The sequence below is a fragment of the Lepidochelys kempii genome, chromosome 3 (genome assembly GCF_965140285.1).
Source record: "Lepidochelys kempii isolate rLepKem1 chromosome 3, rLepKem1.hap1, whole genome shotgun sequence".
Classification (NCBI taxonomy): domain Eukaryota; kingdom Metazoa; phylum Chordata; order Testudines; family Cheloniidae; genus Lepidochelys; species Lepidochelys kempii.
Window position 1 is genome coordinate 130751219 of NC_136382.1, and position 13598 is coordinate 130764816.

General features: G+C 39.6%; 1 protein-coding gene across 2 annotated transcripts in view; it reads right to left on the bottom strand.

Annotated features, from left to right (window-relative positions):
• Positions 1 to 694: 694 nt before the first annotated feature.
• GNPAT (glyceronephosphate O-acyltransferase) overlaps positions 695 to 13598 on the bottom strand; it is a 39575-nt gene continuing 26671 nt past the window's right edge. For both annotated transcript variants that reach the window (XM_073338018.2, XM_073338016.2), the window contains exons 10-16: positions 11279 to 11524; positions 10140 to 10219; positions 7438 to 7578; positions 4792 to 4891; positions 4595 to 4688; positions 1860 to 1921; positions 695 to 1594 (exon numbers count right to left, since the gene is read on the bottom strand). In XM_073338018.2, coding sequence (XP_073194119.1) covers positions 1551 to 1594; positions 1860 to 1921; positions 4595 to 4688; positions 4792 to 4891; positions 7438 to 7578; positions 10140 to 10219; positions 11279 to 11524 — 767 coding nt within the window. In that variant the 3' untranslated portion in view covers positions 695 to 1550. The remainder of the gene's footprint in view (positions 1595 to 1859; positions 1922 to 4594; positions 4689 to 4791; positions 4892 to 7437; positions 7579 to 10139; positions 10220 to 11278; positions 11525 to 13598) is intronic.

Genomic DNA, 13598 nt, shown 5'->3' on the forward strand with positions numbered 1-13598 from the left:
ACACCTGTAGCAGAGGAAATTTTACATAAAGATATAGTAAAGCTCACTACACACACACACACACACACACACACAAACAAACACTCAAAAGTTAGGAAATGCCAGAATTAAGGTGGCTAGTGCCTTTCCCCCCCAATTTGAGTGTTTGTGCAGCATTAATGTTCTGAGGTGGGGGTAGGTGTAATTTCCTAGGATGTTAAAAAAATATATTTGATCATCCATCATATTGTCACCCCGAATGGTCATCAGCTGGGTTGGAACCCACTGAGCTAATGGAGTGTTGTCATACCCTCTGTGGACCTAGAGAGGGATACAACGTTTTAGCAGTGAGTTGCACAGATGTTTATTGACAGAAGACTTAGGATCTTGGTTACATTCCAGGTTTTTTGTCCCAATCTACTCCCCTACTCCTGGTCCACCTCTTGTCCCGTCTGAATTCAAATAAGGCACCTTCCTCCTTTACACTGCCAGGCTCAGTAAGGAAAAGAAATCTCCATCCTTTCCACTCTGGTGCCTAGACCCAGAACCAATGTGGCCCAGAGCAGCCCAGAACTAAAACTGCAGAGAAAGTTCTGCTTAGCTCTGGCTGCAGCATGCACAGAATGTTTAGGGAACTTAGCTAAGAAACTGTAGCAAGTCTGTATTGAGCATGTATGAACAGTCCCCCCCCCCCCCCAAAAAAAATAAAAGCTTAAAACTAAGCAAAATTTAGGCAGATTTTCATGGGACAGCAAGACACATCCCTGATACAAGTACCACCTTCACAGGTGGTAGTGGTACCAGAATATACATATCTATTTATACAGTATACACACAGATCACACGGTAGTTGAGAAGGGCAATAACACTGACAAAATGCGTTTATAAAACCTCATTCACAAAGAAACAACAAGGCATTGCACAATAACTATTGATGTCAATATTTTAACAATTGAAAACAGCACAAACTGCTTTAAACTCAGTTTTAAATGCTAAGGCAGATTTTGTGCAGAAGCTAAATACTTGGTAGTTCCAGCTGCACATAAAATAAATACAAAACAAGTGATAAGATAGAAGCAGAATTTTGGCAGTTACAGGACATTTATTCTATGAAAGAAGACCTCAATGGCAATATCATAGATATGACAACCAGCAACATTTTTGTCTAAATATTATGTTTAATGTTAAGTCTTTAGTTTTTAGTTACAGTTTCATATTGATGAAATAACCTATTTGAAACAAAACATTTCCTTGTAACAAAACTACAAAAGTATTTAAAGTAGATGTTTCTGTGCATTTTTTCCTTAAATATGTATCCAAAAAGATGTTTACATTTAGTTTAAAAAGGAACACAGTAAACATCAGTACTGACAAAGTTCAGTACTGGTAATGAAAATATTCCAATTGAACATCCTTTGCCCGCCATCTAGTATAATACATATGAAAATTCCCAAATGGAAAAGGCAAGGTTTATACTTCTGTACCTATCCATACTCCGGTTGAGTACTTGTCAGTGTTCCTTGCGGATTATAGTGCACACGGTCAAGTAATTCAAAGCCTTTTGATTAATATTAAAGTCTTGAGGTCACAAGTTTCCTTATGGGTATCTGAGAATCTAAGGATGAAAGAAAAGCACATACATTGATTAGAAGACTACCTTCAATGCCAAGCTGGAGTTTATCATGCAAGCAAGAACATTTTAAAAACTGCTTATTTTTCATTCAGCTCTCACATTGGTATCGCATTACAACATATGCAGTAAAAAAACTAGACATAATGTGACTTTCAATGGGAATTAGGTATCTAACGGTTCTTTGTGACTTTGAAAGTCTCCCCATAAATACATGTTTAATTAGTATACCAATAAGAAATACACTTACCAAACATTTCTGCTGTTTTACTGAGTGCCTCTTTGTTTACAGTGTAAGTAAATCCATTGGTCCTAGATATGGAGAAAAAAAAACACAGTAATAGGCTGTTATTCTTTTGGGATGTGTCATAAATATAAAGGGAAGGGTAAACCCCTTTGAAATCCCTCCTGGCCAGGGGAAAGCTCCTCTCACCTGTAAAGGGTTAAGAAGCTAAAGGTAACCTTGCTGGCACCTGACCAAAATGACCAATGAGGAGACAAGATACTTTCAAAAGCTGGGAGGAGGGAGAGAAACAAAGGGTCTGTGTCTGTCTGTATGCTGCTTTTGCCAGGGACAGAACAGGAATGGAGTCTTAGAACTTTTAGTAAGTAATCTAGCTAGGTATGTGTTAGATGATGATTTCTTTAAATGGCTGAGAAAAGAATTGTGCTGAATAGAATAACTATTTCTGTCTGTGTATCTTTTTTGTAACTTAAGGTTTTGCCTAGAGGGGTTCTCTATGTTTTTGAATCTAATTACCCTGTAAGATATCTACCATCCTGATTTTACAGGGGGGATTTCTTTATTTCTATTTTTTATTAAAAGTCTTCTTGTAAAAAACTGAATGCTTTTTCATTGTTCTCAGATCCAAGGGTTTGGGTCTGTGGTCACCTATACAAATTGGTGAGGCTTTTTATCCAACATTTCCCAGGAAAGGGGGGGTGCAAGTGTTGGGAGGATTGTTCATTGTTCTTAAGATCCAAGGGTCTGGGTCTGTAGTCACCTAGGCAAATTGGTGAGGCTTTTTACCAAACCTTGTCCAGGAAGTGGGGTGCAAGGTTTTGGGAAGTATTTTGGGGGGGAAGGACGCGTCCAAACAGCTCTTCCCCAGTAACCAGTATTAGTTTGGTGGTGGTAGTGACCAGTCCAAGGACAACGGGTGTAATATTTTGTACCTTGGGGAAGTTTTGACCTAAGCTGGTAAAGATAAGCTTAGGAGGTTTTTCATGCAGGTCCCCACATCTGTACCCTAGAGTTCAGAGTGGGGGAGGAGCCTTGACACTTCTTAACCCTTTACAGGTGAGAGGAGCTTTCCCCTGGCCAGGAGGGATTTCAAAGGGGTTTACCCTTCCCTTTATATTTATGACAGGATGGAAAAATGAATATTTAAGAAAAGGATACTACTTCAAGTTATCTGGAGCAAATAATATTTTCGTTATTCTTCCTCCATCAATTTTACCCACATAATCAACTTTGAAAGATCTGCTGACATCACAAATGCTCTTTGAAAAAGCCATACTACAGAGGGATAGATATGCTTCTAGAACATTTATTTTTTCCCTTCCCCTGTTTTATTATATGATTAACTACCCATCTGAAATCAAGTTAGATCTTGAGCTAGTGTAAATCATCATAGCACCATTGACTTCCATGGAGCTACACCAATTTACCTCAGCTGAGGATGTGCCTCAAAAGTTTTTTTCTGTATCACAGCTAGGTGCTACGGAAAGGATGATACCACAATAGCAACAGTACCTTGCACTGACATATTCAAAGTGCTCTACAAGTCTTAACTAATTCATCCTCACAACACCCCAGTCATGTAGGAAAGCATCCCTATTTTACACTAGCGTCCCCACCAGAAGTAGTCTGTTGGCAGTCTTGATTGAAATCTGAGTGTTTGAGCTAGAAGGTCACACAATCAAAGAACTAAAATAGAACACAACTAAGATCACAGAACAAAGACCAAATATTCACAATAAATTGGATACATCATTTGGTCAACTGTGACTAGTATGTAAGTTTGTAAAAATGTGTCTATTAACAGACTATTCATAAAAGGGAAAAGGGCTAAATTTGCCAGGTAATTTGCTCGCTACAAACTGTTTGCCCCACTAACTAATACCATAAGAAGATCCATAATATATTATAGAATTTATAAAATATGAACACATTTGTGTGTATACACACAATATTTTTATAGCATTAGTTGGTCTCATTTTATCAGTTAACCCAAGTATTTATTCACAATTAGAAAATGTTAGTGTAGCTTCAATTCATTTAACTTGCAATGCTAAAGCAAAAGTCAACACAATGGTACAGTCAGAATGAGCAGTTTACTATATTGCCTGTAACAGTCATTTGTGTCTCCGTTTTAATAAAAAGGAGATTAAAAAAACCTAGCTATTTTTAAGTGTGTTACAAACAGTCTATGCAAACAAAGCAGAATCCTGTTTATCCAAAGATCTTGGGGGGAAACACCTCATACCTCAAGATAAAAAAGAAATGGGGTCCAGAGATTTAAAAGCCAGCTAGTGAAATCTGTAAATTCTGTATTTCAGATCGCATAATCCTAGTATAGAATGAAGAGATGCCATATTTGGGGAACTGGCACATACAAAGAAGGTGCCAACTTTGTGACTCAGTATGACACTGGGGGGTATATAATCAAACTGTAGTTGGCTCAAGTTCAGAAAATCAGGGTTGTAATATATTGTTTAGTATTTTATAGGTCAACCATTAAGATATCAGATAAAAGAGCCCCATGGTTCTGTATGTGAATTATGGTATACTAACGGAAGTATCTCCAAAGTACAACCACTCATTGCAATTGATAATTACGTTAGATCTCATCCTTGGATCTAGTTAGACTCATAATGACAACACATTGTCTGCATTTACCTCCAACTTTTGTGTCCAGACCTCAGCAAAATTTTTTTACTAATAATATTCTTGCAAACCTGAGGGCCTCTTATATTACTTACGTTTTCATCTTCTTCACTACATCTAGGCGCACAAAAGCTGCCAAGGCATTTTTCTGCAAATCAGAAGACAAAACTTCATAACATGGAGTGCTTCCTACAGAGAAAGCATAGGGGGCAATTAAAAGTCCATTAATTACTCAAACTATTACACATGTAAGGAATCACAGCACCAACATCATCATACAAAGCAAACATACCTGTCTCAAGAAGCTGAAAAGCAAAGTTACGGATTCCAAGTATAAACTGCTTCTCGGTAAAGGCCTCTTTTATTTCTTTTGAAAGATATCTGCCGATTATCTAAAAAATAAAAGTTTTTAAAAAAGTATTTGAGCTTTTCCTCTTATTCTGTAACTTGAATTGGTCTTTAATTACAAACAAATATTTTTAAAGGAATAACATATCCTAATAATCATCAATTTGGAAGACACATTTTTAGTAGGCTAACAAATATAACATTATGCAAAGCATTAGAAAATTTTAATATTGTTTGGGTAATCATAACAAGAATCTTATGATTTATTATTCGGTCAGTATTGTTTTAAATACTATTAGAAACTGGTTTATGGTCCTTGTCTTTGAAAAAGTTGCCTTGCTGTCAAAAGTGACATTCCTTTTCAGCAACACCCATTTCACAGATGGGGAAAGTGAGATCCAGAAGTGAAGTAACCTGTCCTAGGTCAACAGTGAGTCAGTGGAAGAGCCAGCAATAGACCAACAAGCATGTGGACAAGGGGAATCCAGTGGACATAGTGTATTTAGATTTTCAGAAAGCCTTTGACAAGGTCCCTCACCAAAGGCTCTTAAGCAAAGTAAGCAGTCATGGGATAAGAGGGAAGGTTCTCCCATAGATTGGTAACTGATTAAAAGATCGGAAACAAAGGGTAGGAATAAATGGTTAGTTTTCAGAATGGAGAGAGGTAAATAGCGGTGTCCCTAAGGGGTCTGTACTGGGCCCAGTCCTATTTAACATAATCATAAATGATCTGGAAAATGGGGTAAACAGTGAGGTGGCAAAATTTGCAGATGATACAAAACTACTTAAGATAGTTAAGTCCCAGGCAGACTGCGAAGAGCTACAAAAGGATCTCTCAGAACCAGGTGACTGGGCAAAAAAACGGCAGATTAAATTCAATGTTGATAAATGCAAAGTAATGCACAGTGGAAAACATAATCCCAACTGTACATATAAAATGATGGGTCTAAATTAGCTGTTACTATTCAAGAAAGATAGATCTTGGAATCATTGTGGATAGTTCTCCCAAAACATCCACTCACTGTGCAGCGGCAGTCAAAAAAGCAAACAGAATGTTGGGAATCATTTGGAAAGGGATAGATTAGAAGACAGAAAATATCATATTGCCCCTTTATAAATCCATGGTACGCCCACATCTTGAATACTGCATGCAGATGTTATCGCCCCATCTCAAAGAAGATATATTGGAATTGGAAAAGGTTCAGAAAAGGGCAACAAAAATTATTAGGCATTTTGGAACAACCGCCGTATGAGGTGAGATGAATAAGATTGGGACTTTTCAGCTTGGAAAAGAGATAACTAAGGGGGAATATGATCGAGGTCTACAAAATCATGACTGGTGCAGAGAAAGTAAATAAGGAAGTGTTATTTACTCCTTCTCATAACACAAGAGCTAGAGGTCACCAAATGAAATTAATAGGCAGCAGGTTTAAAAACAAACAAAAGGAAGTATTTTTTCACACAACGCACAGTCAACCTGTGGAACTCCTTGCCAGAGGATGTTGTGAAGGCCAAGACTATAACAGGGTTAAAAAAAGAACTAGATAAATTCATGCAGGATAGGTCCATCAATGGCTATTAGCCAGGATGGGCAGGGATGGTGTTCCTCGCCTCTGTTTGCTAGAAGCTGGGAATGGACGACAGGGAATGGATCACTTAATGATTACCTGTTCTGTTCATTCCCACTGGGGAACCTGGCATTGGCCACTGTGGAAAGACAGGATATGGGGCTAGATGGACCTTTGGTCTGACCCAGTATGGACGTTCTTATGACCCTGACCGCTATGATCTAACCAATAACTGACACGGTTTCACAGTGGTGGGAATTTGCTATCCTCTTCTAGCATATTTATTTTATTTAAGAAGTGTAAAGAGTTATTTAGTTTTGGTAGGCTTCGGCGGGGGGGAGAGAATTAAAATAAACACTGACAGGGCGAAGAATTCCCACACAGGCTTTAGCCAAACATACAACCAACTTCTGCAGTTTGCATACTATCCACTTACATATGCTAAAGAAGTCCTCCTTTTAAGGACTGGCAATTAGCCCATTAACAACAGATTCCCTGAGAAGTGGGCTTTATAAATCCAGAGGGAATTATTTTAAAGGGAGAGGGCTAGAGCTAAGGGAACCAGGTAGTCTACCCTTCCTCTTTTGGCTGAAAACCTCATTTATTTTTGACTTGGGCACTTTTTGTGCTGGGACCTAAACAGGACAAGGTGTTTGTTGCTCTGGATTTCTCTTCTTAAATAAACTGCCCTTCACAGGGCCAGAACACCAACCCTCACATGCAGATTCAATTGTATAAGATACCACAGCTCCAACTAGCCTGTCATAAGACCCTTAGCACTACCACATAAAGTTAATTACCCTGTCATTTTTTTTTTAAAATCTGTGTCACGAGAGGGAACCAATCTCTTCAAATCATTGGATAAAACTTACTACTACTATGTATCTTCTCCCTTCCACTCCCACCCACGCTAATACTTAGTGTTTGTACCACAGAAGAACTATGACTCATGTCATTCCCCATGGAAATTATGAGTTGGAGACGGGAGAGAGTAGGTGCAAACTTTGTGAAGAACTGTGTACCTGGTAACCTTCCATAAAAGGCCTGAACAGAGCTGCCAAAAAAGCTGCTACAGAATTTCCTTTCTCTGTAAAGATGATTTCCTGGGGAGTCACTTGAATTACATTACATTTTGTAAGCAGAAAACATCCTTCTTCAAAGTCCTGTAGGACAAAGGAAAAACAGTGTAATTGGTAATTTTCCCAACTAGGACAAGTGCAGCTAAGTCTCCTCATGAAAATAAAGCACACAGCTACCATCAGCCTGCCACTGAAGTTTCTGAAAGAAGTTTTCTAGACACTCTCAGATATACCAAGAATCAATTTCTAAACAGGTATTGAGTTCATATTTTCACCAAGTTTATATTCTCAAACTGGGAGCCTCATAATAGAATGGCCTCTCTATCTTCACAGGAAGGCCTCTGGGACCTTGTCTTGTCTAGGAAAGAAGTTGGCATTACATTAGCCTACATCACTTAATCTAGGACTTTGTCCCAGTATGATGGGTGTTAGCTGGTCGTGGTCAACCCGAGGCTCTCCGCTAGCATCAATGACAACCATCTAACATAAAACATGTTAAAAGCTCTCTGGAGTAGGGACCATGCCATGGTTGAAGTGGAGTTAGTTATCATAAGGTCAAACAAAACTGGTTTTCCTACTTAAGATAAGGCAGGAGATTTTCAAAGACATAAATGACGTTTAGGCACTTAACGCCTATGGAAAGTCCATGGGAATTCAGTGCCTAAATTTCTGCCAAGGTCTGTAAAAGTTCTATTTCTGAAGTAGTGCTTTGGCACCAGCTTATTTTGGCTCAAAAAAGACTGGTTACGTTAATCTTCCAGTTCCTGGTTTGCTTCTGGAGATGAGCACTGTCTCTGAACTTTTCCAGTTAGAAATAATCATTACATTAAATTTGATATTTCCAATCAGCAAACAGAGCAAAAAAAAAGTTAATGTACATAAAATATTCTAGTAGTGCTGTCAAGCGATTAAAAAAATTTAATTGCAATTAATCGTGCTGTTAAACAATAGAATACCATTTCTTTAAATATTTTTGTCTTCTACATTTTCAGATATACTGATTTCAATTACAATACAGACTACAAAGTGTACAGTGCTCACTTTATATTTATTATTACAAATATTTGCCCTGTAAAAAACCAAGAAAAAGAGTATTTTTCAATTCCCACATTACGAGTACTGGAGTGCAATCTCTCTATCATGAAAGTTGAACTTACAAATGTAGAATTCTGTACAAAAAAATAACTGCATTCAAAAATAAAATAATGTAAAACTTTAGAGCCCACAAGTCCACTCAGTCCTATTTCAGTCAGTCACTCAGACAAACAAGTTTGGTTACAATTGGCAGGAGATAATGCTGCCCACTTCTTGTTTACAATGTCACCTGAAAGTGAGAACAGACATTCGCATGGCACTGTTGTAGCCAGCGTCGCAAGATATTTACATGCCAGATGTGCTAAAGATTCATATGTCCCTTCATGCTTCAGCCACCCTTCCAGGGGAAGTACGTCCATGCTGATGATGGGTTCTGCTCAATAATGATCCAAAGCAGAGCAGACTGATGCATGTTCATTTTCATCATGAGAGTCAGATGCCACCAGCAGAAGGTTGATTTTTCTTTTTCGGTGTTTCAGGTTCTGTAGTTTCCACACCTGAGTGTTGCTCTTTTAAGACTTCTCAAAGCATGCTCTACACCTTGTCCTTCTCAGATTTTGGATGGCACTTCAGATTCTTAAACCTTGGGTCGAATGCTGTAGCTATTTTTAGAAATCTCACATTGGTAAGTTCGTTGCGTTTTGTTAAATCTGCTGTGAAAGTGGTCTTAAGATGAACATGTGCTGGGTCATCATCCTAGACTGCTATAACATGAAATATATGGCAGAATGTGGGTAAAACAGAGCAGGGGACATAGAATTCTCCCACAAGGAGTTCAGTCACAAATTTAATTAACACATTTTTTTAACGATCATCATCAGCATGGAAGCATGTCCTCTGGAATGGTGGCCGAAGCATGAAGGGGCATACGAACGTTTAGCATATCTGGAACGTAAATACCTTGCAACACCAGCTACAAAAGTGCCATGCGAACACCTGTTGTCACTTTCAGGTGACATTGTAAATAAGAAGCAGGCAGCAGTATCTCCCGTTAAATGTAAACAAATTTATTTGTCTTAGCGATTGGCTGAACAAGGAGGAGGACTGAGTGGGCTTGTAGATGCTAAAGCAGGGATCGGCAACCTTCGGAACGCGGCCTGTCAGGGAAATCCACTGGTGGGCCAGGACGGTTTTTTTTACCTACAGCATCCACAGGTTCGGCCAATTGCAGCTCCCACTGGCCGCGGTTCACCGTTCCAAGCCAACGGGGGCTGCGGGAAGCGGTGTGGGCCAAGGGGTAGTAGTTTTATATCTCACCTGAAAGACTCTTCTTTCAGCAGCACAAGCCCTTTAATGCTATATGGAGAAACTGCTGCAAATCTTACTCATGGTAGAACTTGGCATTTACTGAATGACCTACACTTGGTTTTCCTTTGAGATGTTCTTCCCATGTACTGATCAGGCTCACTCCTGCTTAGCGGAGATCTGACAGATCTCAGGCTCAAAGAATTTGACACAGAACTCCCATTACGGAGACTCCTAAAGCTAATCCATCATGTACCCAGATAAAATTACATGTACCCTTATTTATTTACACAGGATGGTTTTACCTTCAATGCAATGCCAGGGAAGAAGATGAACTCATCAGAAAAAATGTCTCGCAAGAAGTTGAAGCAGCTATAGATTTCCTCTGGGTGGGCGGGGGGGGGGAAGGAAAAGATAAGGTTAAGGATATAACATTGTTCATTTAAGTCATTTGTAAAATAAAGGGGGGGGAGCCTTCAGTGTAAGAGGAAATTTTTAACAGGGCACAATTAGCACAAATGTTTTGACAAAAAAAATATAAGCATGTGCACAGAGACTGATTCAACTTGAAATAGTATCACCTATATACTTTATGCAACTAATCTTAAAAAAAAGGGAAGAAGTTGGTTGTATTTGTGCAACCTCCCTGAACATACAGGAAATACTGTAGATGTTTAAAATTAATCTTTGCCAAATCAAACATTTTCTGTTTAAAAAAATGTATCGCAAGTACTGAACAAGGGAAAGTACTGACTGCTACAATATTTCACTGAAACAAGCAAGGACATGGAGAGACAAACTGCACTCTATGGGAATAAATCTAGGATGCAGGTAGTGTCAGAATATGTGTACACACACTCAAACACCTGAACAGTCAGAGCAAGGCCATGTCCACACTAAACTATTCCACAACCCTATCAAACAGCATTCAGACCTTACTAAAGGAAGTAGCGTGTATCAAATACTGCTCCATATACCACAACTGGAGCGTGGAAAGCTATTTACACTGTCTGTTTGCAGGAGTTGGTCCTCCCAGGCAAGCTCCCAGTGCAAATCAGAAGCCAACAAGAGAAAGGCCTGCAGAGTATCTACTTTCAAATCAGTAATATGTCACAGATCAGTATAAGTACTGTCAGGAATCATGAGAGTCACATTAACTTGTCCCATGACTTAATACATTGCAAAAACATCTGTCGTGGTTCCCAGAGGAATGCTGTAACATGGCTGTGAAAATGGGTTAGCTTTGTGCTAGTGTGAAGAGGGCATTAAAAAAGCTGGAAAAAAAAAAAAAACCCTCAAAATCTGATGCCAGTGGGCCTCACTCTGAATGTTGGTGTAAATATTCAATTTGGTTAGCACCCCGTGACATCAGCAGGCACTCCAGGTGCCCAACACCTCTGATCAGGTCAACCTCCCTTAGAATATGTTAATATTATGAAGTTACCTTTTCTGAAACTTTGCGTCATCTGCAATGCTACAGCCACCAGAGATGGGCGCACAAACACATTTAGCAACTGGTTCCTGTAGGCTCCACACATGAGGATGGAGAGCGCCTGTTTAAAAACAAGCTCCTCTGTAGCTCCAGCCTCCATTCCCATGTCATTTAAAACCACTTGGCCATTGACAAGGCTCACAATGTTGGAGTGCAGGGCAACGCTGGACGTGATTGCTTTATTGGCACATAGATTATCTAGTAAAAGGACATAACACTCAGGCACATGCTAAAGGAAAAAGTATGTACAGAATGTATATTACATTATATTTTAAAACCCAGAACAATTTTTACCTCTAGGAACACTTAGAAACCTGTTCCAGGATGATCCATGTTGGAAAGAGGCAGGAAAAAACATAGGGTGAGGTGGAGACAATAATTACAGGCATTGCTGGAACTACAACCTAGACCTTACCAGTAGGGCCCTACCAAATTCACGGTCCATTTTGGTCAATTTCATAGTCACAGGATTTTAAAAATCATAAATTTCATGATTTCAGCTATTTAAATCTGAAATTTCAGCGTTGTAATTGTAGGAGTCCTGACCCAAAACGGAGTTGTGGGTGGATCACAAGGTTATTGTAGTGGGGGTTGTGGTATTGACACTTTTACACTTCTGCGCTGCTGCCTGCAGAGCTGGGCCATCAGTCAGCAGCTGCCACTCTCTGGCTGCCCTGTACTGCTGCCTTCAGAACTGGGCAGCCAGAAGGCAGCAGTGCAGGGCCGCCAGAGCATGGCAGCTGCTGACTGAGGGTCCAGCTCTGCAGGCAGCAGCACAGAAGGAAGGATGGCCTGGTATGGTGTTGCCACCCTTACTTCTGCGCTGCTGCTGGTGGGGTGCTGCCTTCACAGCTGGGACCCTGGCCAATAGCTGCCGCCCTCCGGCCGCCCAGCTCTGACGGCAGTGCAGAAGGAAGGGTGGCAATACCCCCCTAAAATAACCTTGTGTACCCCCCCCCACTCCCTTTCGGGTCAGGACCCCCAATTTGAGATACGCTGGTCTCCCCCGTGAAATCTGTATAGCATAGGGTAAAAACACACACAAAAAAGCAGATTTCACAGGGGGAGTCCAGCTTTCATGGTCCATGACGTGTTTTTCAGGGCCGTGAATTTGGGAAATACGAAGTAGTCTCCTTCCTTCTCTGCAACCAAAAGTGGGTAACCGCTGTTCTGAACCTCTCAATGGAGAACACAGATCTACACTATTAGACAGGTACACTGCATAGCTCTGTTCACCACATTTATTTTAGATCTGCAAACGTACATTTTTAATTCTCATCTACCCTTCTGTCAAGGTAAAAGCAAATTCCCACAAACCAAAGATCCCTCAAACTCACCTTAAACTAAAAGTAGTAAAAATGGGACCATCATGCGTAACACACCTGCTTACAGAGATAACAGACTGTACCCAAGCTCAAAGTTCCATAAGACATATCCCTGGCACACTTTTTCAAGAACAGTTTTACTGAGAACGCTATTCAAAGATGTAAGTGAGTGTTTGCAAAGAGGAGCGTATAGCAGATAAAAAAAAATTAAGAAAAGCACATCCCAGAATTGTGGTATGAGATCAAAAATACACAGCATATGCACAGCCTCTTCCACTCAAAAAGCTTAGCTTGAGTTATTCTACTTTGACTGATTCAGATATTTTAATTTATTTAAACTAATTGTTTCAAAACATTCTCAGTGTAGAATATGAGACAATATTCTTTGTCTGACCAGAATATACTAACATGCAAGGGAATAGACAATAACCTTAAACTGAACATGAAGAGGTAAAACATATGATCATAGGATTGTGTGCATGCCAATCTACAGGACATTGAAGGGGTACATTTGTTTCTTTTAAAAATCAATTTTAACATAACCTTCATCCCCAAGCAGCTAGTGGCTTATCTGCTGCTTCAACGTGTCATCCTATCTTTGCCAGTGCATTAAAGTTGCTCAACTGGGTGAGAAGTGGTGAGGCAGACAGGTTGTTTTGCAATCCTTTAATATAGTTTTCTTACACAAGTACATTTCAACAGTAGATAAATAAGCCCAATGTATTACAAACAGCTACTAACTACTTCAAATTAATAACTCAAAGTAAAAAAAACCCAAATGTGTAATCATACCCAGGGCTTGTCTATGCTATGGGGGACTATACCAGCATAGCTACATCACCATGGCTATGCTGGCATAAGCTTGTAATAGAAATGGAGCCTACACTCACAGAAGGGGTTTCTCTGTTACTGTAGGAACATCATCTCCCAGAGTAACAACGGCTACA